Genomic DNA, 21,703 nt, shown 5'->3' with positions numbered 1-21,703 from the left:
AATTAACTTCTTTGTTATCCATGACCCTATTTATCAGTGCCAAAGGAAAGTATGTTCCAGAAAAAAAAGATGTCCTTCACACCATCTGTTTCTTATTATCTGTCACTGGGAAATGTTGTAACCTAGCACAGTTGCTTGGGTTTTCTTAGTTTCAGGACAATTACAGAAGCTAGATCACTTTGGGTACCTGATATCACATCTATGTTTTTGTCCTTTAAAGGCGTTTAGGGGTAATTCGTAAGGGATCATAATACCCCATATTTTGTTTTGAAACTATTTCCAGCCCTTGTTTTTGTCCTTTAAAGGCGTTTAGGGGTAATTCGTAAGGGATCATAATACCCCATATTTTGTTTTGAAACTATTTCCAGCCCTTGTTTTTGTCCTTTAAAGGCGTTTAGGGGTAATTCGTAAGGGATCATAATACCCCATATTTTGTTTTGAAACTATTTCCAGCCCTTGTTTTTGTCCTTTAAAGGCGTTTAGGGGTAATTCGTAAGGGATCATAATACCCCATATTTTGTTTTGAAACTATTTCCAGCCCTTGTTTTTGTCCTTTAAAGGCGTTTAGGGGTAATTCGTAAGGGATCATAATACCCCATATTTTGTTTTGAAACTATTTCCAGCCCTTTGTGGGAGGGCACAGATAGCTTTAAGTATAAAGAAGTGTGTTTCTTCACATGTTTATTTCCTACGAGCTTCCCTTTCCCTGGAACTTCAGCTATCCTCACATCTGCCCACAGCCTGCCTGTGTTTAACATCGTGGAGCTTTCTGGCCATCAGACACATGTCCAGGGGGGTCCAGTTGGCTTTATGTTGGAAACTCCTGTGTGCTTGCAGAGCCTTGGCCCCCACAGATGTCTGATTATGCCACCATGCTGCCTTCAGAATGGTCTACTCTTGTACAATGGGGAGACACAGATGGATTACTGATCCCAGGCTACCCTAGGTTTTGCAGGTTGGCAAAAAAGTTCATTCGGGCTTTTTGCACCATCTTAAGGAAAAACTTGAGTGAATGTGTTGGCCAATACAATATTTTCCATTTGGGATCCAAGTCTGTAGACCTTCCTTGGAATTCAGATATGGAGGCAGCCATTGTCACTGAGATTCCAGGCAAAATTCTGATACCCAAAAGATCTGGTTTCCTATACATGGGAGATGGTCTCTAGAGAGACCAAGCCAGTTATAAAGAGCTGGGGGTTGAAGATATAAAAACCTATAGGATAGCCAAGCATCCTGGACCAGGTGGAAACCCACAGAATGGACCATGCACCTCCTTCAGAGAAGAGAAAGTCACATTCACTAAAGCATCCATAGTGCAGCATTTTTAAAGACTTGGTGTGGAGACTGGGCATTATCCTTGGTAATTCAAATAAAAAATGGCCAAGTTCATTCCAGCCATAAGGCAATGGCTAGCCATGGCTTTCTAAGGCTGGGAGCCACCACTGCCTTCCCCTTTGAAACTCATGAAAGCCCCCTTTGGCTGGTAGGAGAAGGGCTGGGAGAGACTCAAAAGAGTTGAGAACACAGATGCCTATATTTAATCAATTGCTCTGTACACACACCCAAAATACACAGCAGTTGATTCTAAAACTAAGCAAAGGAATTACAATTTATCGAACACTTACTATGAGCCCAGATCAGGTTGATCCTTAAGCCCATGGCTGGCCTTAGCAGCACAGCTTCACCATGTGCTCTATCTGTTTGGGTGGTCCCAGAGCCTCGGACCAGCTCTCCAGCTTCCTCATTTTGTCAAAGCTCGTCTTCCATGAGCTTAGGTATGTATTTCTCCAGAGCATCTCTGCCTTGAATTTCAAAGCACATATCCAATAACCTGAATGACATCTCCACCTGGATAGCTGACAGGCATCTCAAAATTAACACATCCAATATTGAGCCCCTGATATCTACTACTTCCCCAAAGTAGCTTTTCCTGTGGTCTTCCCCATTTCATCTTCCAGTTGCTCAAGCCCCAGTGCTTGGTCTTATCCTTAAGCACTTTCCCTCATATACATATAAACCACCCACAATTGACTTGTCAACAAATCCACCAGATGTGCCTTCAGTCATGTCCACACATGTCCAAAATCTGAGCGCTTCACACCATCTTTACAGCCACCCACCCCAATCCAAGCCATCACCATCTCTCTTTTTTTTAATTTATTTATTTTAATCGGAGGCTAATTATTTTACAATATTGTAGTGGTTTTGCCATATATTGACATGAATCTGCCATGGGTGTACATGTGTTCCCCATCCTGAACCCCCCTCTCACCTCCCTTCCCATCCCACCCCTCAGGGTTATCCCAGTGCACCAGCCCTGAGCACCCTGTCTCATGCATCGAACCTGGACTGGCAATCTGTTTCACATATGATAATATACATGTTTCAGGGCTATTCTCTCAAATTGTCCCACCCTCGCCTTCTCCCACAGAGTCCAAAAGACTGTTCTGTACATCTGTGTCTCTTTTTCTGTCTCGCATACAGGGTCATCATTACCATCATTCTAAATTCCATATATATGCCTTAATATACTGTATTGGTGTTTTTCTTTCTGGCTTACTTCACTCTGTATATTATAGTTTCATCTACCTCATTAGAACTGATTTAAATGTATTCTTTTTAATGGCTAAGTAATACTCCATTGTGTATATGTACCACTGCTTTCTTATCCATTCGTCTGCTGATGGACATCTAGGTTGCTTCCATGTCCTGGCTATTATAAACAGTGCTGCGATGAACATTGGGGTACACGTGTCTCTTTCAATCCTGGTTTCCTCAGTGTGTATGCCCAGCAGTGGGATTTCTGGGTCATATGGCAGTTCTATTTCCAGTTTTTTAAGGAATCTCCACACTGTTCTCCATAGTGGCTGTACTAGTTTGCACTCCCACCAACAGTGTAAGAGGGTTCCCTTTTCTCCACACCCTCTCCAGCATTTATTGCTTGTAGACTTTTGGATCGCAGCCATTCTGACTGGTGTGAAATGGTACCTCATTGTGGTTTTGATTTGCATTTCTCTGATAATGAGTGATGTTGAGCATCTTTTCATGTGTTTGTTAGCCATCTGTATGTCTTCTTTGGAGAAATGTCTGTTAGGTTCTTTGGCCCATTTTTCAATTGGGTGGTTTATTTTTCTGGAATTGAGCTGTGGAGTTGCTTGTATATTTTTGAGATTAATTCTTTGTCAGTTGCTTGGTTTGCTATTATTTTCTCCCATTCTGAAGGCTGTCTTTTTACCTTGTTTATAGTTTCCTTTGTTGTGCAGAAGCTTTTAAGTTTAATTAGGTCCCATTTGTTTATTTTTGCTTTTATTTCCATTACTCTGGGAGGTGGGTCATAGAGGATCCTGCTGTGATTTATGTCAGAGAGTGTTTTGCCTATGTTCTCCTCTAGGACTTTCATAGTTTCTGGTCTTACATTTAGATCTTTAATCCATTTTGAGTTTATTTTTGTGTATGGCATCACCATCTCTTATCTGCGTTACTACAAGAGTTTCCTAACAAATCTTTCAGCTTCTGCCTTTGACCTACTGTGTTCTATTCTCGACAGAAGACAAAATAAGTCCTTGAAAATATAAGTTAGGTCACAAGATCCCGCCAATGCTTCCCGTTTACTCAGAGTAAAAGCTGACACCATCAGCGTGAGCCCCTAGGGGCTCATGAGCCCCATGAGCTCTGTCACCTCTCTCGTCTCTGTTCCCACGGACTCTCTGCACCCCAACCACTATGGCCCCAGCCAAGCCCATTTCACCACCCTCGAGGTCCTTGCTCTTCCTTTGGCTTACAATGTTTTCTTCAGTTTTCTGAATAACTTGTCTCCCCACTTCGTTCAAGTCTTAATTCAAATATTAACTTTCTTGAAGAGGGCTTTCCCTATCCTCCTAAGATTTCAAACCCTCCTATGCTTTCAAAACCAGCTAGTTTTATACATGTCACTCTCTAACATGCTTTACATTTCACTCATTTTGCTTCCTTTCTCATAAGAATGTAAACACAATAAATGGGCAGATTTCGAGTATTTTCCATGTTCCTCTGTCGAGCAACAAGTACCAGACATAACAAGCCATGGATACATAATTGTGAATGACTTGATGACACCCATTCCATAGTCATTATAAATATTCTCAACACAACTCCCCTTGGCCCGAAGCCTACATAATCCTAGAGAAAACCAGCAACCACCATCCTTTTCCTATTCCCCTTCCTAACTGAAATAAAAGCACCTACTGATCCAGCACTGGCTTCCAGAGAATATGGTACTTGTAAAGGGGGGCCTGGGGAAGGGGCTGTAAGCATTTAAAGATGCTCCATCTCATAGATTCACAAATGAGTGTCTGATTCGCATGTCAGCATACATTTATTTATTTACCTTCTGAGATTTCAGAGTCTCGGATAGAAAGGACCGACCTGGGACTGCTCACACCCCAGCACGCAGCCCTGACACCAAGGTTGGGCCTAGGTTGACACATCTATGGGAACCCTGTCCACACCCACCGCAGGCGGAGGGCAGCTTTCTGCCACTTTGGTTTGAACAAGCCACAGAGCACCTGGGACCTCAAGTCTCTGGAAGTTTCACTGGCAGAGGGAACCACAGGAGGACGCAGGCTGCACGGGGAAGGGAGGGTGAAAGATTAAGTGGCCCGCAGACTGCCGCGCTCTCTGCATGCCTTCTTAGGAGGATCAGGAAAACAAAGAAAATCAGGGCAAGGCCAGCACCTCGCCCAGAGCGCGTGGTTGGCCTCCCCCCTGAACCTGTTACCTTAGATTGAGCGCGTCCTCCGTGAAGCCTTTTCCTTTCAAGCTGGGTTGGAAAGAGCAGAAGCTAGACAAAAAGGGAAAGGATTATTCTATCAGCAGTCAGGACCCTTCCACCACCAGGAAAATATTTTTGGAAGCAGGCTAGAGATCAGGTTCATTCTTGCCCTTCCAGTGAACCCCATCTGTGCCCAGATCTGGGTGTACCTCTGAGGCATCCCATTAGCACCCTCTGCCATTAGATGCTCTGGTCTAAATAATGGCAATGATAACAATAAAACAGTGGTTGCAATCAAAATTACGTGTTTTAGAGACCTCCTCTGGGCTGGGCACAGGCATTTCCATTGCTGATTTCAGCCACCACTGCGGTACTCCAGGGACAGGTGCCATCTTGCTTTAATGCTCCTTGAACAAGGGTGGGGCATGATTGGTGCCATCCACTGCCTGAGCTATGGATGTAGAAGACTTCCAGCTCAACTGTGAAAAACTTTGTGCAGTACAAAGAAATCATAAGGGAACCTGAATGTGAGGTTCAGCGCTGCCTGTCTACTTCATCAGTTTGGTTTAAAATGGAACTTGAAGATGTTTTAGGAGGCGATATAACAGCAGTCCTTGGAAGAGCCTCAGAGGGAGAATCACAGTCAGTGGAGATGTGCCCAGAGCTGGCTCAGATGGCCTCTCCGCAAGAGTTGTTTTCTCCACTCTGGCCCTGTCCTTGGGACCCAGCAGCTGGTCCTGGTGCCAGCAGGAAGGTAAGGCTTGAATCTCTGAGCACAAAATGGCCTGGAACATGCAGGCCAGGGGTGTCAAATCTCACCTCAGGACTTTTAGCCCCAAGTGGAGCTGAATATGACCACTCCTCTTTTAACCCAGCTGCTATGACATCTGTTCATGGCTAGGAATCTGCCTTTTGACCCCTTCTAGATTCTTTGCACATTCACATATCTTTAACTTTAATAATATAAATATAAAATTTAAGATCTAGCTTAAATTTCTTAGATTGATTAATCTCTTTGGAGAACGTTAAGTTAAACCAAGACAGTATGCTTCTCTCTTTAAGAAAAAAAGATATTCCGTGCAGAAGTGGGAAATCAGTTGTTAGGAATTCTTTCCAATGAAATATGAAGTCAGAGCAACTAAAATTGGCAACTGGGATCAAAAAGAAAGATTAAGCCAAAAAAAAAATTACTTGGAAAATTAAAAAATAAAGCCAGAAAATTCTGGAAGATGCATTAAATATGTTGTGTCTGCACATTTTTTTTCCTTCCTTCAGTTTTTACTGGCCCAAATTACTTCAGTTCATGAAATGGAGTCTGTTCCCCAGGATCGAGAGAAGGAGCTTTTATGGTTTTCTCTTTACTCTGTTCCATAGCTCAAGAGTTTGGGTAAGTTCTTTCTCGAGTCTAACCTAAACCCTGCTCACTGTGGGTGGAGAACAATCTCCTGAGAACACAGCTGTTCTTTTGCTGTTGGTTCCTGATCAGTTTCCTTAGCAGAGGATTTTCAAACTCTTACCTTTTGAATACCTTACTCCGATCACTGTTGTGGAAGACAAGAAACTTGGAATATCCATTTTGGAAAAAGACCTCCAGGGCAATGTCCTATAAAGAGAAGCCCCTTTTACTGCTCTGAAGTTTCCTAGGATGGATAAAGACCTCCCTCCCCGCACGCCGCACCCCCCCACTGCTCCCCCGCTTCACAGCCAATGCAACAGAGCCATGGTTGTGGGCCATCTGGGACTCTATGTCAGGTGTGGAAGGATTTCAGTCTAAAATGGACCCAGAGACATGGAAAATAGAACTTCAGAACTGAGAGACTGATTTTCCATAGATGCTTAATTGGCGGAAGATGGAGACTTACCTCCTAAGTAATGAACATCCACAAAGACTCTCTCCCTTCTGCAACCAATGAACTTATTGCCTGGACTCTGAGTGGACACGCCCACCTTGTACTCTTTGCCGGTAGACAGATACAGCTAACCTCAAACCCTCAACCCATTAGCCTGTAGCTCACAAAAGCCTGCCTTTCCTCAGTGGTTATTCCCCTGTTATTTTTGAATCAACTCAATTTCCGGTAAATTCAAGCTTGCCTCAGTTACGTCTTTATTTAGGTTGACAAAGGCAACCCTTCCTAGTTAGTCCTTCCAACCTCCTACAGGGGATATGAAGACTTTGGTAACAGTAATGAACTTCAGTCTTCACAGAGTAAGTAGGAGGGCAGGAGATCTCAGCATTCCTTTGACTGAAGAAGGAAACAAGAGCCCAACTCACAGGAAAAGCGAGAAGGGGACAAAGAGAGGAAAATGCCCAATGACATCTTCAGACACTTCTTCTCCTGAGTCAAGGGTTTCACTTCCTGAACTGAAGGATCATCTTACCAGAAACACTAGGGGAGCTGCTTGAGTGAGTGGATGCAAGCCTTAATCTGGGCAGCATCCTATGCTGACCTGCAGACTTGAGGCACAGGGGCTTTGCCAAATCCACTTTGCTGAGCCATTTTGATGTGGCCACATGAGATAGCAATGTCACTTCAAGGGTATTTTGTTAACACCTATGAACCTGGCTGCCTTCCTTTTTCCTTTCTTAGACTTGGAATAGTGATAGAGTGAGCCCACATATAGCATGAAGCTCAGGGATGAGGTAGGGTCAGGGAGAGAATACTCAGCGCTTGAGGAAGGGCCTGGGAGAGGTGAGGTCCGAGCATGGAGGGAGCGATAGGGAGGGTGAGGGTCAGACTCAGAGATGGGTGCTGTATCAGCAGTCAGGTCCTGCTCCTTCCTGGCTGAAGCGAGTTCTCAACGTTCAGTTCATCAGACTTCTGAGCAGAGGGAAAGTCTCTGTAATGATAAGGCAGCACCCTTCTCTGCAGATGTACAGAAGAGCCTCAGATTTTTTCCTACATACAGAAGTATAAATAATGTGCAAATAGATGATGAACACAGACTCTGTGGCGCCCATGACTTGCCCCAGCAACCTCAAGTGCCCAGGCTCTGACTTCCTTCTAGGAGAACCTACGGCTGGGCACATGGAGGCCTTGCACACGAAGCTCTCCCAGCGCCACCTGGACATGCTCACACAGCCTCCCACTTCTGGCTTCCACTACTGTCCTGCTAACCAGCCCTCTGGAAACACTCTCTTTGTACTGGGGAGAAAGACACTCACTTACTGATACCTAGTTGCTACTATGTGTAACATGTAAATAGACACACAATTACTAAAAAAAATAATTTCTGAGTACTTGCTATGTGCTCAAAATGTGCTATATTATGTAATAGTGGAAAAGACAAGAGGTGGTGGCTGTTCACTGGAGAGAAATCGAAGCCCAGAGGTGCCTGACTGTGCAGAGCCATGCTCAGGACCGGGCCCAAGCTGGCCCTGGTCAGAACCATCAGCACAGGGCCTCCTCCACCCACCCCTTTCTGGCTCACTCTCTGAGAAGAGCACTGAGGGCTGGCAAAACGAGAACCAACGCTTTGTGGGCAAAAGCAGCAGAGAAGGAAGGAGAGGGAAAGAGTCAGTCAGAGCCAACAGCTAGCCGGATACTTGTCTGTGAAGGCAGCTGTTCCTCCCCAGAATGAGCCCCTATGAAAGGCTCCCTTAAGCTTTAGCTTCAAAGAATAATAATAATATAAATAACAATGAGGCCTCCAGCAGGAGGGTTAAGAGATGAAGAAGTTTGCAAATGAAAGGTAACATATTCTGTGCCAGAGAGCGAGCACTGTTTTGCTGGCCTATGCAGAAGAGACCCTGCAGAGAGAATGGGGGAAGGGGCCTGGGCCCCTCCCCGCCCACAAGGTGGTCCCTCGTCTCTTCCTCTGCCCGGTGTTGGGAGGCCTTGGGCACAGTTGCAGCTTTGCTACTGCAGAGGTCGGGCTGCTGAGGGCAAGACGTGTTTGAGGCCAGTGGGAACCCCGGAGCTGTTCCTCCCTTTGCCACTGAGGTGATGCTTCTAACCCAGGTGCTGGCCTCCAACGTAGGGGATGAGAAGTATTTGGTTGTGACTCAGTGACAACAGAAGCCTGCCTCTGGAAGGAGTCTGCTCTGTTTAGCAGCCGGATGAGCCCTTGAATACACTAGACAAGGTTCTGGGATCCTGGTTGGAGGGGACAATCAGGAGATCTCTAAATCACCTGGCCCAGGAAATGACGGAGCTTGAAGGTAGATGAAGACTTGAGGAGGGCAGAGGGTAGAGGCAGTAGCCTGAGGAGGTGTCCCTGTGGTCTGAACAGGGAAGACTGGCACTCAGCTCTCAGTCATCAGCTCTGCCATCAGGCAATGGAGCTGCCCCGTCCTGTATTCCTGAGTCTCCGGGCAGCTCTGGGGCATGTCAAGGGGAAAATAAAGCAAAGAGGCTGGATCCTAAGTGACATGGTAAGAGAGAGAAGGGCCCAGTGGCCAAATGGCAGGGACTGGGGAGAGGGTGAAGCAGAGGGCAGAACTCAGTCCCAGCCAGGGGACCAGCCCAACACAAGCCAGGGGAATTCACGGGTGTCCCAAAGGGCCCTGGGCCGTGCGGTCAAGAAGGTGCGCCCCTCCCGTTCAGATGGGGCCTCGATGGCACCCGAACCGCCATCAGGTCTTAGGGTGAGGGTTAGGGAAGGGATGGTCCTTCCTCTGGGCCCTCCCAGGTCTCACCTGCAGGAGGAAGCGGGCCTGCCGGAGCTCCCTGAGGTCGCCGTAGCTGTGGCGCTGGCACGAGTAATGGTCAGAGGACCTGTCTTTGCTGCACATGTTGAAGATGAATGGGTCGCTAATGCTGGAAGGAAAGCAATACGTGCAGTGAGAGAGGGTGTCCCGTGGGGGCTTGCTCACCTGCCTGAACCTGCGTTTCTGGAACACATCGGGGGATGTGCCAGCACCCACTTACCTGATAACCCCTGTCTGTGTCAGCCCCGCGCTGAGGAGTAATATGGGACGTTGGCTTCGCCAGAGGAGGCGACACAAGGCAAGGGATCGCCTTCAGGACAGACAGTGACACAGGGCGCAGAGCGCAAGTGTGAGAAGGCTCTCTGGGTATCGGGGCCAGAAATGGGTTGGTGATGCAGTGGGGGAAACGTGAAAGAGATGTGTAGTTAGGTATGGACAAATTTCAAGTTCCCGAAAAATGAGGCAGAAAGATGAAGAGCCGCCACTAAACAGTCCCTGTTCAACATGGTCTCGGACAACATGGTCATAGTGTAACTTTTAATATGATATTCTTAACTAGGGAAATCACAGGACACTAAATGATAATCATGATATTGACTGACTGGGTCTTTGGTAGTAGAAGTGGATTTCAGATGAAAACATTGATTTGTCCCACATCTGTATGGGACAAATCCAATTACCAGTTTATACCTGGAATTTGCACCCAAATCATCTGCTAGATCGCAAACTCTTTACCAGACTCAGCCCTTATCTGACTGAGCTGTGTATCTGTGGAGTCTACCCCAGTGCTGGTATAAGGAAGACTTTCAATAAGTATCTGTTGAATGAAATTAAACAGAGAGCTGATGCCTTAAAACTGCTGACTAAAAGCACCGATCATAAAAAGCCAGTTGGATGGTTTGGATTCCCACCAAATGAATCAAACGCTACATCTTGTGAGCTTGGCCGCCACTGTTACGGGTTGAATTGTGTCCCCCAGAAGATGTAGGCTGACGTCCTAATCCCCAGTACCTCAGAATGTAACTTTACTTTGGTAAATAACAGAGGTAATAAAGTGAGGTCATGAAGACAGATCCCAATCCAGTAAGACTAGTATCCTCCAATAAAAGGGAAACTTGGTCATGGAGACAGACACACACAGGGAGAAGATGGCCATGTGGCTGGAGAGATGTGTCTACAAGCCTAGGACCATCAGGGACGGCCAGGAAACACTCGCAGCTTGGAGAGGCGAGGAAGGATCCTCCCCTACAGCTGTAGAGGGAGCACGGCCCTGCTGTCACCTTGATCTCAGACTTCTGGCTTCCAGAATTGAGGGATAATAAATTTCTTTTTTAAGAAGCCACCCAGTTTTTGATACTTTGTACAACAGCCCAGAAAACTGGTTACACAGAAAACACAGTTACCCTATTCAGCCAAGAAGGAATCTCCCTCAAAGCAAAATATAACCTTCTAGAAAGGGTCTTGCTTTCTGAGGAAAGTTACAAAGTACCTGAGTGCAATAGCTGCTGGAGGATTGGCAGCTTCTTGAGTTTTATTTGGGATGTTTTATGGTACATCAGGGAGTCTCTTTCAAGGTCTAAGGCTGAACTATACTCAAATTGATGGCAGTCTTTTAGAGAAACATTTCAGAGTTGACTTAGCTTTATTTTTAACTGGCTTATTTATATATCTTCCTTAGTCTCCGTGGTCAAAATAAGACTTAATCTCTATTGATCTCACAGGATCTAATGGCCCATCTCTGAGAACCACATCTCCACAAGAGCCAGCATTTTCTTCAGGTAGTAGATAAGGGCTCAGAGAGAAAACACTGCCTGCTTAACAAACACTTGTTCGAGGTATGGTGACTAAAATCACCCATGCAATTCTAAGGTAGTTAAATATTCTCACTATCTCCTACTTCCATTCTAGAAAAGGACATTCTCAGACTTGAGTGCATCCAACCTAACAACTGGGTTTCTATTAAAAGTGAAGATATCGTCAATTGGATCATGATTATATGCACCTCATAAACACAATTTAGCTAATCAATAAGATCGTATCCAACACTAACCAGAGGAGGAGAGTGAAGCAGTGGATTATGCGAGTCGTTTCATGGGCACTCCACGCACATATGTGGAGTAGAGAAGCTTCCATCAGCTCTCAGAAAGGCGAGTCTGCAGACCCATTGTCCGTATTGATCAGTATCAATAAAACATGAGCAATAAAATGAGATGAGTGTGCCAAGTATTAATTATGTGCCTGCCTTGAAAAAGCATAGAAGATTCACTGCAATCGGTGAACATTTGGTATGGATAAAAGATGGAAGTTAGCAGAGAGAAGAAGGCCAAGCATTTTAAAACAAACCTAAATCAAAGTGGGGTGGGCTGACATCTGTTCTTCCACAATCCTTAAATTCTTGCTTCTTCACATAGGCTGGAAATAATATGATACCTGGGAGTTAAAATTCTTGCTCATTGGCAGGTAAGACTCTGGTTCCTCCGTCAATAGTTTCAAAAAGTGGTTCTCAAAGTGTGGTCCCAGACCAGTGGCAGGAGCATTAGCTGCGAATTTGGTAAAATCTTAGGCCCTAGCCCAGATCTACCAACTTAGAAACTGGGATGATGGCGGGTCCCAGAAGTCTATGTTATCTAGTCCTCCAGGTGAGTCAATGTAATTTAGCTTGAGAGCCACTGGGCTAAGAGGTTATCTTGTCATCACTTGAGCCTTGGATAACTAGAAAAGAAATTGGCATCTAAACTTCTTCACAAGTGATGAAAACATACATCTGATAATATCTAGCAAAATTGCAAACACAATCAATTTGGTTTTGAAAGGCCGTACTCCATAAACACTGAAGAATTATTCAGTAAGGGCCGTACTTCATAAACACTGGAGAAACATTCAGTAAGGGCTGGTCAAACCCAAATACACCAACTATCAATACATACGATCCTAGAGAAGAATCTCAGCATTTCCTGACAAAGATCTCTGGTATTAGTTGGTATAAAAATGACTTCAAATTTCTACCCAAATCTCACTCAACCTTCAAGACCCAAATCTTAGCTCACTTCTCCACGTAGCTGTCCCTCCCCATACCAGCCACGTGTCCTCTCTCCAAGTGTGAACCCTGAAGAGTCCTCGCAGAACATGCATTTTGTCGCTCGGTGATAGTGTGCTCCCAACTCTTTCCAAAAGAACCTGCATATGCTGATGATTGTACTACGGGCCTTGCGGGGATAAAGAGGCAGTGCCTGATGTCTTGCATAAGGATGAACGAGCAAGACGTTGTTGACTCGGTTATACATAAATATACATTATTTTTCAGCAATATTTAACACAAAATTGTAAATCAACTATACTCCGATTTAAAAAAAAGTTGTTGAATAGGTACGCTGATGGGACTGGATTCTATTCTCCAAACAACCTGAAGAGTGATCCCTTTTGTCCTGTGGTGCATTTCATGGCAGGAGAACCCGAGCAGCTGCTGTATGCTTAACTGCTCCAGATTTTAGCTTTGGGGAATCCTAGTCATGGATGCCTGTGCCTAAGGTTCTTCTGTTTTATCTCATGGCTCAGTTTCAGGCCCAAACCCGAGCCCATAGGAAGGAAAAGGTGGGAGGCATAGGCATGGGGCGGCTGAGAAGGCGGCGTGGGGTCAGGGCAGAGTCTGCCAGGACTGGAGGGGCACTCACTTGGATAGGCAGTGGCGGGTGCAGTAGACATCACCCACGGGAGACAGTGTGAAGTTCTCGCAGATGTACAAGTGCTGCTGGCCGAAGAGCAGGAGCCCTTCACAGACCAGGTGGCCCTGCACGATGACCACGGAGTACTTCTGCGTCACCTGCAGGGAGAGAGTGCCAGAGTCAGGCCATGCACGAGGGAAACACACCCAGCTTCTTAAGGAGGACAGGAGGGCAGAGTCTGGTCACCCGCTGAGCGCTGGGAAGTAAGAGCAGCACCCTGTAAATGATGGAGCTGCTGTCCCCAGCTGCACTGCTCTGCACAGTCTAAGTGGGATTTCTACACCAGACACCCTGTTTCATTATTTCACCTACCTGAGGCCACCGTATCCCACTGAGGCACGTGGATGAGTGTTTATTGCTATTTTGAACATGTTGACATTTTTCCCATCACTTTAAGCTCCTCTACAACCACGCAAAACACTCCTCAATAAACAATGAGGAAAGTTTTTGAGGTCTGAGGCATCACTCAGTTATAGACGTGAAGAAACTTGTCAAGAAAACAGCTGGAAAGTAACTAGGACAGGACCAGAACCAGGTCTGCCTAGAACCACAAATGCAAGACTGGTACTGCTGTCTGCAAAGGCCAAAGCTGCTCCAAGGTGTGCGCAGAGGAGGCACCAGATCCCTTCCTCTGGCTCAAGCACATTCTCTCAGCAGCTGAAGATGCTGGCAGTTTCCCAGAATCCCCTCAGCTAAACAGAGTACCTGTCATGGGTCAGGTCCCCGTCTCAGTGGTCATCTGTCCCCAACATCGGGCCAGCACAGAGGCAGAGGGACTGGCCCTTTGCCTCCATTCACTCTGAGCTCCCATGGGCTCAGCCGAGGCCTGGCTGAGACCGCAGTGAGGTTGCACATCCAGCAACCCGCACCCCCAACAAACATGCCGTGCGCACATCTCTGGCTCAGTGTTGGCTTTCTGGGGAGGCTGATCTGGGATGATGTCTTGGTATGAAGCAGAGTCCCACATTAAGTAAGGACTAGTTGGGTCCTTACATAGAATAAATCTCTGAAGGGATGAGTGGGAGAATACATGAATTCTCGGTGACAGGAGCTCAAATAAACCAGAATAAGATCAAGGCCAACATTTTCTCAGGATAATTCTGTGCTAATTCCAGCTATACAAAAAAAACCTACTGTATAACCATTGGGCTTCCCTTGTGGCCCAGATGGTAAAGAATCTGCTTGCAATGAAGGAGACCCATGTTCAATCCCTGGGTCAGGAAGATGCCCTGGAGAAAGGAATGGCTACCTTGTTCAGTATTCTTGACTGAAGAATCCCATGGACAGAGGAGCCTGGCGGGCTACAGTCCAGGGGGTGGCAAAGTGTCGGACATGACTGAGTGACTGACACTTTCACATAAACATTATAAGCCTTTTACGCATAATCCTTACAACTGGGAAAGAAAAATTTTACTAGTCCAATTTAGAGATGAAAAAGAAAGAGGATGCAGAGATAAGAATCTCACCAAAGGTGGGTAAATGGAAGAGCCTGGGTTGAAGCCAGGCTCTCTGCTCACCTTTGGGAGCAACGATGGGGCAGCAGTGGTGGAACCTGGAAAGCAGCCTGGCGTACCAGTCCTCACACCCGACTTCAAATGGGAGCTAGCCAGAGTGAGGGACAAACAAGATAAACGAGAACCCTACCCTCGTGGGACCTGAAATCCAGTGGGGGAGACACATCCACCAAGACATTATCAAAAACTGTGATATGCATTGAAAGAAGAGAAAAAAAAAAACAGGTTGATAATGATATAAGGCAGAGAGAAACTTGGAGGGGACATGATCTCAGACAAACTCTGAGACCTGAAGGGTGGAAATGAGTAGTCATGGCAAGGCTGGGAGAAGAAACTTCATGGAACAGGAATATCCATCTCAGAGCACAGAGGCAGGAAGGGCAGATCTGGGAGCAGAAGAGAGGTCAGTGTGGCTGGTGAAGCTGGAAAGCAGGCATGCTCAGATCCTGAGGGCCTTAGGCGGCTTCATTTTCCTTGGCAGGGCCCCATGTACCTGTGAGAATAAAATCTGTCTGCACTTCTCTCGATCTGTCTTCTGTCAACTCAATGCTGTAGCCTAAATAGAGACTCTAAGGAGGTAGAGGCAGTTCTGTCTCTCCTGCAGTATAATCTTCCGAAGAGATTCTGTGCCTACATAGTTGGTTTTATACATATTATCTTTTTTTTTTTTACACAAATAGCATATTCATACAGCTACTGGTCTGCATCTAGTTGTCTTCCTTAATAGGCCATCTAGGAGCGCTTTCCAAACCATTTCTTACAGAGTTGTCTCACTTCTATTTAAAGGTACAGATCATTAGTTCGCATGGATGTGCTACAACCCTCTATTGATTTGTTTGCAAATGTTTTACCATTACAAGTGATGCTGCAGTGACAATCCTTGTGCATAGGTCACTTTGAACACATATGTAAATCTGTAGTAAATCTTCTAAATTCCTAGAAGTAGAACTGTAGGTCAAGGATGTGGGCATTTTCTATTCTGATCTAGTGCCAGATTGCCCTCCTGCAAGGCGACGCTAATTCACACTCGCACCAGCATTGGTGGAGGGTGTTTATGCTTCCTAGGCCAAGCTGTTGAAGCTTCTTCTCTTACACCTTTGTACGGAGGAGACCTCATCCTCAAGTTCACATAGTCGGATGTGGGGCCCGAGTACACAGGCCTGTGTACCTCCCTGGCCTCTCCTGTCCCTGTGACGCCCCACCCTTGGCCAGACTCTGGGGTGCCAACAGCAGAGGCTGCAGCATGTTCTCATGATCTCCAGGTGTTTTCCTTTGGGGGAGGATTAAGTGATAACCAGAATAAACCAAACCACAAGAAGAATGTCTGGTGAGAGCTGGGTCAATAGCTTAAAAATGGATTGGGCTAGAAAAGAGTAACATTCTAAAAACTGGAAAATGAGCCCAAGTGAACTATTCCCTGCTCTTCCATTTAAATTAGCCCTAAGAGGGCTGTATCACCAAGTTCACTCGTGATGAAGAAATCCCTCCTGCCACGATTCTATCAATCACTTTAAAAAGAGTGGAACTTCAGCTCCATAAGTAGAACATGTTTAAGATCAGTTAAGTGATGTATTTTCACTCCTAATGGGTGGATAAGTAAGCACACAGCCACGCCTGGCCCTGGGATGATAAGGAACAGGTTGTCTGGAAGTCCGAAACCGCCAGAGTTAAAGTTAGAGGGGCAACAGTGTTCTGGGACATCCTGTGGAAGCCCATGCCTGCACACTCTCCTAGAAGCGGGCCTCAGTCTGATGTCTGCCAAAGGGGAAGTTCAGCTGGAGGCTCTCTCAAGATTTCTTCCAGCACTATTAGTCTGCAACTTAGCGCAACACCTTAACTTTCCAGGTAGAAAATGTAAGCTTCAGCACTAGCACGTGAGGTGTCCAGGAACAGAGCTAACGTGTACATTCTCTCATTGTTGCTGCTGTTAGTCGCTCAGTCCTGTCTGACTCTTTGAGACCCCATGGTCTGCAGCCTATCAGGCCCCTCCATCCATGGGATTTTCCAGGCAAGAGTACTGGAGTGGGGTGCCATTGCCTTCTCCGAGGGCAGCTCTGTATATTGTAAAACCCAGAGCCATGAATCTCAGCCTTTATTTGAAAAGCTTAGGTAGGAGAGTCACCTGGGCAGCTTGTTAAAGTTCATATTCCCAGGTTACATCCCAGTTGTTCTGAGGTACAGAGGTACAAAGTGGACCCTGGAATCTGCATTTGAATAGGCAGGCCAGCTGATTCTGATGCAGATGGCCTGAAGACCAGGTCAGAAACTGAGCTGGGGACACCAGCCAGGCTACGAAAGCTGAGGTCCTGTCTTATGCAAACCTATGGCTGCCACTCACTTATTTACTCATACTTTCATTTAATAGAGATGTATTAGATGTTTTATCCTGTGCCCCCACGCAAACACAAGGGGACATAAAGCACATTTTTGTGGTGCTTGTGGCTTGACAGGAAAGAGAGGAGACTATCAACTGTCCTCCAAGAGCATGATGTTGGAGGGAAGCATACATACCTTGGGGGTACAGAGGAGAGCACCTGGCCCAGACAGAGCCCAGAGAGGGAGTGGAGGGGACATCAGAGCAGTGAGTCTCGAGGTGGGGACCCCAAGGCTGTGTTATGAGTTAAGAAGATTAAAAACAGAGGAGAAAATTTCCAAGGCACAAAGTCTTGAGACAGTGGGGCATGTTTAGAGAACGTAAACAATTCTGTATAATTAGATTAAAAGGCAGGTGCGTGTGCATGCACACTTGCACACTTGTGTAAGGGTGAGAGAAGCAAGTCTCGGGAAGCACAGGGCCACTCAGAAGGGCACGGAGTGTGCCAAAGAGAGTCTCAGAAGGTTTTCAGTAGGGACCACACGTGTAGCTCTGCATTCTAGGAAGTCCGTCATGGTGACTCACCTGGGGAAGATTCTACGTGAGAAGTTTAACACACTTCTTCACTTTCTACAGATGACTTCAGCTAAAAATACCTATGAAGAGCTTGATGCTGCTCTCTGCTGTTCAGCACAAAAAGATCTCCCTTTAAGCTGATTTCATTTCTAACAAAGTCATACTAATATTTTACATTGAGTAAAAAATGTAAATGAAAAAAACGAATGCTTAGTTTTTCATGTAATTAATTAGTTAATTACATATAATTACATGGATTAAATAATTAATCCATGTAATTAATTAATTTTCATGAAATTAATTAATTTCATGTAATTTTCAAGCAACAGTAAAAAAACTCCCATAGGAGCTCCGACTCTGGACTGGGTCTGGAAGCACATTTTTTAAGTGGAGACACTTTAGCAAGCAGCTCTGTGGAGGTGCAAGGGACGCAGCAGCTGACACAAGCCCACGGTTAACATGCATTAAATAAACCACTCCTCGTGTCAAATGGAGCTGTTTGCAGAGAAGTGTGTTTGTGGTTCTGGGAATCATTAATCAATGGCACAAAACTGGCAGAGAATAATTACTGTCCCAGGTATCGCTGGAGGCGATCGGAGCGCCAGTGTTCTCACACAGAAATGAATTAAGCTGCTGCCATTCTGAGCTCCGGTCTGCTGGCTTCCCCCAGAGGCCTCTGCAGGGACAAGCCATCCAGAAGTGTGTGAGGAGACGTGCCCTGCGGTCCCCTGGGCTGGGTCTTGCAAAGGCCCTAAAAGCAAGTGCTTCTGAGATGGCAGGGGAGAAGGGGCAGGACTCTCCGAGAGGCTACCTGCCCACTTTCTGTGATGGCCACTGAAGGCAGATGCTCTGGTTCTTCTGAGTGTGGGCGCACACCTGCCACATACACCCTGCGTGGGTGTGCTTTCACTTAGAAAACACACGAGACCTACAAGGTCTTATGGAGACATCTGAATTAGGAGAATTCTCAACAATGCTGACATTATCTCAACAATGCTGAATTAGAATTACAGTACTTGACACAAAATGTCTCAACACAAGCAGAAAATATTAGTCTGAGGAAATGCAGAAAATAACCATCTATACACACACACACACACACACACACACACACACACACACACACCCCCTTGCTGTGGGCACAGTTTCCTGCATCTTTGCTTGAACACTTTCATGGCAAAGTGTGTGTGTGTGTGCGTGCTCAGTCTTGTCCAACTCTTTGCCACCCCATGGGTGTAGCCTACCAGGCTCCTCTGTCCATGGCATTTTCCAGGCAAGAATACTGAAGTGGGTTGCCATTTCCTTCTCCAGGGGTCTTCCCAACACAGAGATCAAAGCGGCGTCTCTTGAATCTCCTGCATTGGCAGGCAGATTCTTTACCATTTGCACCACGGTTCTAAAGTCAGTGCAACAATTCTCCCTTCCTCGACTGGGCAAGTGCTGAGCTGGGACAAATTGAGAGAATCCAGGTCTGAGTGGATGGATCTCTTTCCTGCTGAGATGATGAAGGATGGAACAGAGGGTCAGAGTGGAACCTGTGAGAAACCTGACCTGCTGGAAGGAGGCCTGTGTGGGGCTCCACATTGTCCATAGAGGAGCCCTTCTTTGTTTGCACTGACAGGCCCTTCCCCACTTCCTCAAGGTCATTGCTTGGTGTTCAGAGTTCATACCCCATTTCCCCCTTTTTCTTGGACTGAAAGAACAAATCCTAAGATACTACTAAAGGAAGAGCCCCAGTCACAGTGATAATAGCAGGTATAAGCCACCAAGAGCCCCTTATGCCTGGCACAGAGTCCAGCGTGAGGACACGCAATATAAAGCTCCTTATACCTGGCACAAAGGAAGAGCCCCAGTCACAGTGATAACAGCAGGTATAAGCCACCAAGAGCCCCTTATGCCTGGCACAAAGGAAGAGCCCCAGTCACAGTGATAACAGCAGGTATAAGCCACCAAGAGCCCCTTATGCCTGGCACAAAGGAAGAGCCCCAGTCACAGTGATAACAGCAGGTATAAGCCACCAAGAGCCCCTTATGCCTGGCACAAAGGAAGAGCCCCAGTCACAGTGATAACAGCAGGTATAAGCCACCAAGAGCCCCTTATGCCTGGCACAAAGGAAGAGCCCCAGTCACAGTGATAACAGCAGGTATAAGCCACCAAGAGCCCCTTATGCCTGGCACAAAGGAAGAGCCCCAGTCACAGTGATAACAGCAGGTATAAGCCACCAAGAGCCCCTTATGCCTGGCACAAAGGAAGAGCCCCAGTCACAGTGATAACAGCAGGTATAAGCCACCAAGAGCCCCTTATGCCTGGCACAGAGTCCAGCGTGAGGACACGCGATGTAATCGGTGGAGGTGGGGCTGGGGCCAGACTAGAGCCCCTGCCCACCCCGCCTCCAGAAGCTTGTCCCCATGGGGCCCGCGCCTGTCTCCTAGAGCTTCTCCAGGGACCGGCTGTATCTGGTGGTTTGGTCCACTGACCCTGCAGGAATTCAGCTGAATCAGAAAACAGTCTCTTCCACAACTAACCATAAAGCCAGAGGCAATGAGCACAACCCAACAAAATGGATCAAAACAACTTGTGCAAAGAACAAATGTCTTGATAATGTTCAGAGCCATCTTGCTTGCAGCTGCTCAGAACTTCACGCTCCTTTGGCCCCCACACCCTGGGTGGCCCCTTTCCGCGGACAAAGGGACGCCCAGCACTGCGTGGAGACAGGACAGTTCCTGCCTCAGCCCCTGTCGGGCTTCACAAGCTCCTGTCTGTGCAGCCTGGAATCACGAGCCACGTGAAGCATTCTGACAGCTTCCTGCTGTGTGACACAGAGACCCAGAAACACTGAAGTTTAAGTACAGGCAGGGGAGGAGAGGAGAACAGCATCTTGCTAGTCCTGGCCTGCCTCTCAGAGGCTGGGAAAGTTAGCCATCTGGGGGCTTCAGGCTCTGGCTCCCCCAACAAGACCCTGGAATGAAGTGCTGCAGCATGAGACAATTAGCAAAAATGCTGAAGGCAAGTACCCGCTGCACAGGCCAGGCTGGTATCAGCACCGACTGTGACTATGAACTTCAGACCTTTCCCTCAGCCCAGCCCAGGCAGGGCTGCAGATACATGGCCAGTCTTGGCAAGCGCCTGGGAGTCACGCAGTCTGCAGAAGCTCTTCTTGGAAGGTAGGAACATGGATTAGCTGAGATGTGGACCCTCAGTGGTACCAAATGTGGCAGGCAGTATTTGAGAACAAAGATGTCCCCCAAGAGCCTCGTCCCTGGTTATCCCATCAAACACTAACCCATGTGCTACTGGAAGGGCTGGAAATGATTCCTCATTTCAGATGAAATTAAGATTGCAAATCAGTAGACCTTAAAATATTGAGATTACCCTGGATTACCTGATAGGTCCAATTCCCATGAGACCTTAGCAGCTGAAGAGGAAGGTGGAAGAGTTGGTGGGAGAGAATCAATGGAGGAGGGAGGCAGAGGGGAGACAAAGGAGAGGGAAGATGAGGCAGAAGAGGGTTGGAGAGATGTGCAGGGTGAGAAGGCCTCTGCAGCTGGCTTTGAAGATGTAGGAAGGGGACCACAAGGCAAGGATGTGGGCAACCTCCAGCAGCTCAGAATAACCCCTGGCTAACAGCCAGCAAGGAATAGTGACCTCAGTCCTACAGAATCGTAGAACTGGATTCTGCCAAGACCTGAACGAGCTCGGAAATGCATTCATTCTCAGAGTCTCTAGAGAGACCCACAGCCCTGCCAACACTTCAGTTTCACCCCAGGTGTGACTCTTCGGCAGAAAACCAGCTGAGCTATGTTGTGCTCCGAGTTTTGAGATAATAAATGTGTGTTGTTTTAAGTCACCAAGTTTCGGTAATTTGTTATGGCAGCAATAGAAAATTAATATACCAAATGAAGACAAAGTATTGCCAATGCTCTCTTCTTATCAACACAATATAAAGAATTACATGTCAATATGGAGACAATATATAATTCCCTACTTCCTTACCTTATCAGAGAAGTGGGGAGGGAGGGCTAGGGCTCAATAATCTGTGCAATATGCATCCTTCATATCAAGATTTCTCACCTTGGCACTATGGGCATTTGGGGCTGAATAATTAATCTCTTCTCTCCTGAGCACTGGAGGATGTGAAGCAGCATCCTTGGCCTCTGCCCACTAGATGCCAGTAGCGTT

The 21,703-nt window shown here is 46.6% G+C and overlaps 1 protein-coding gene and 1 long non-coding RNA gene across 4 annotated transcripts in view; both read right to left on the bottom strand.

Moving 5' to 3' along the window:
- WDFY4 (WDFY family member 4) overlaps positions 1–21,703 on the bottom strand; it is a 252,064-nt gene that overhangs the window by 62,441 nt on the left and 167,920 nt on the right. For all 3 annotated transcript variants that reach the window (XM_010854420.1, XM_010854422.1, XM_010854421.1), the window contains exons 44-47: positions 13,070–13,218; positions 9,387–9,507; positions 6,268–6,353; positions 4,757–4,819 (exon numbers count right to left, since the gene is read on the bottom strand). In XM_010854420.1, coding sequence (XP_010852722.1) covers positions 4,757–4,819; positions 6,268–6,353; positions 9,387–9,507; positions 13,070–13,218 — 419 coding nt within the window. The remainder of the gene's footprint in view (positions 1–4,756; positions 4,820–6,267; positions 6,354–9,386; positions 9,508–13,069; positions 13,219–21,703) is intronic.
- LOC104999003 overlaps positions 18,854–21,703 on the bottom strand; it is a 3,478-nt gene continuing 628 nt past the window's right edge. The window contains exons 2-3 of the long non-coding RNA XR_826531.1: positions 19,355–21,676; positions 18,854–19,306 (exon numbers count right to left, since the gene is read on the bottom strand). This is a non-coding gene — a long non-coding RNA (uncharacterized LOC104999003). The remainder of the gene's footprint in view (positions 19,307–19,354; positions 21,677–21,703) is intronic.

Source organism: Bison bison, unplaced genomic scaffold (genome assembly GCF_000754665.1).
Source record: "Bison bison bison isolate TAMUID 2011002044 unplaced genomic scaffold, Bison_UMD1.0 scf7180017864341, whole genome shotgun sequence".
NCBI classification, from domain to species: domain Eukaryota; kingdom Metazoa; phylum Chordata; class Mammalia; order Artiodactyla; family Bovidae; genus Bison; species Bison bison.
The sequence above is the reverse complement of the archived record's forward strand: the minus strand, read 5'-3'. Positions and strand labels throughout refer to the sequence as shown.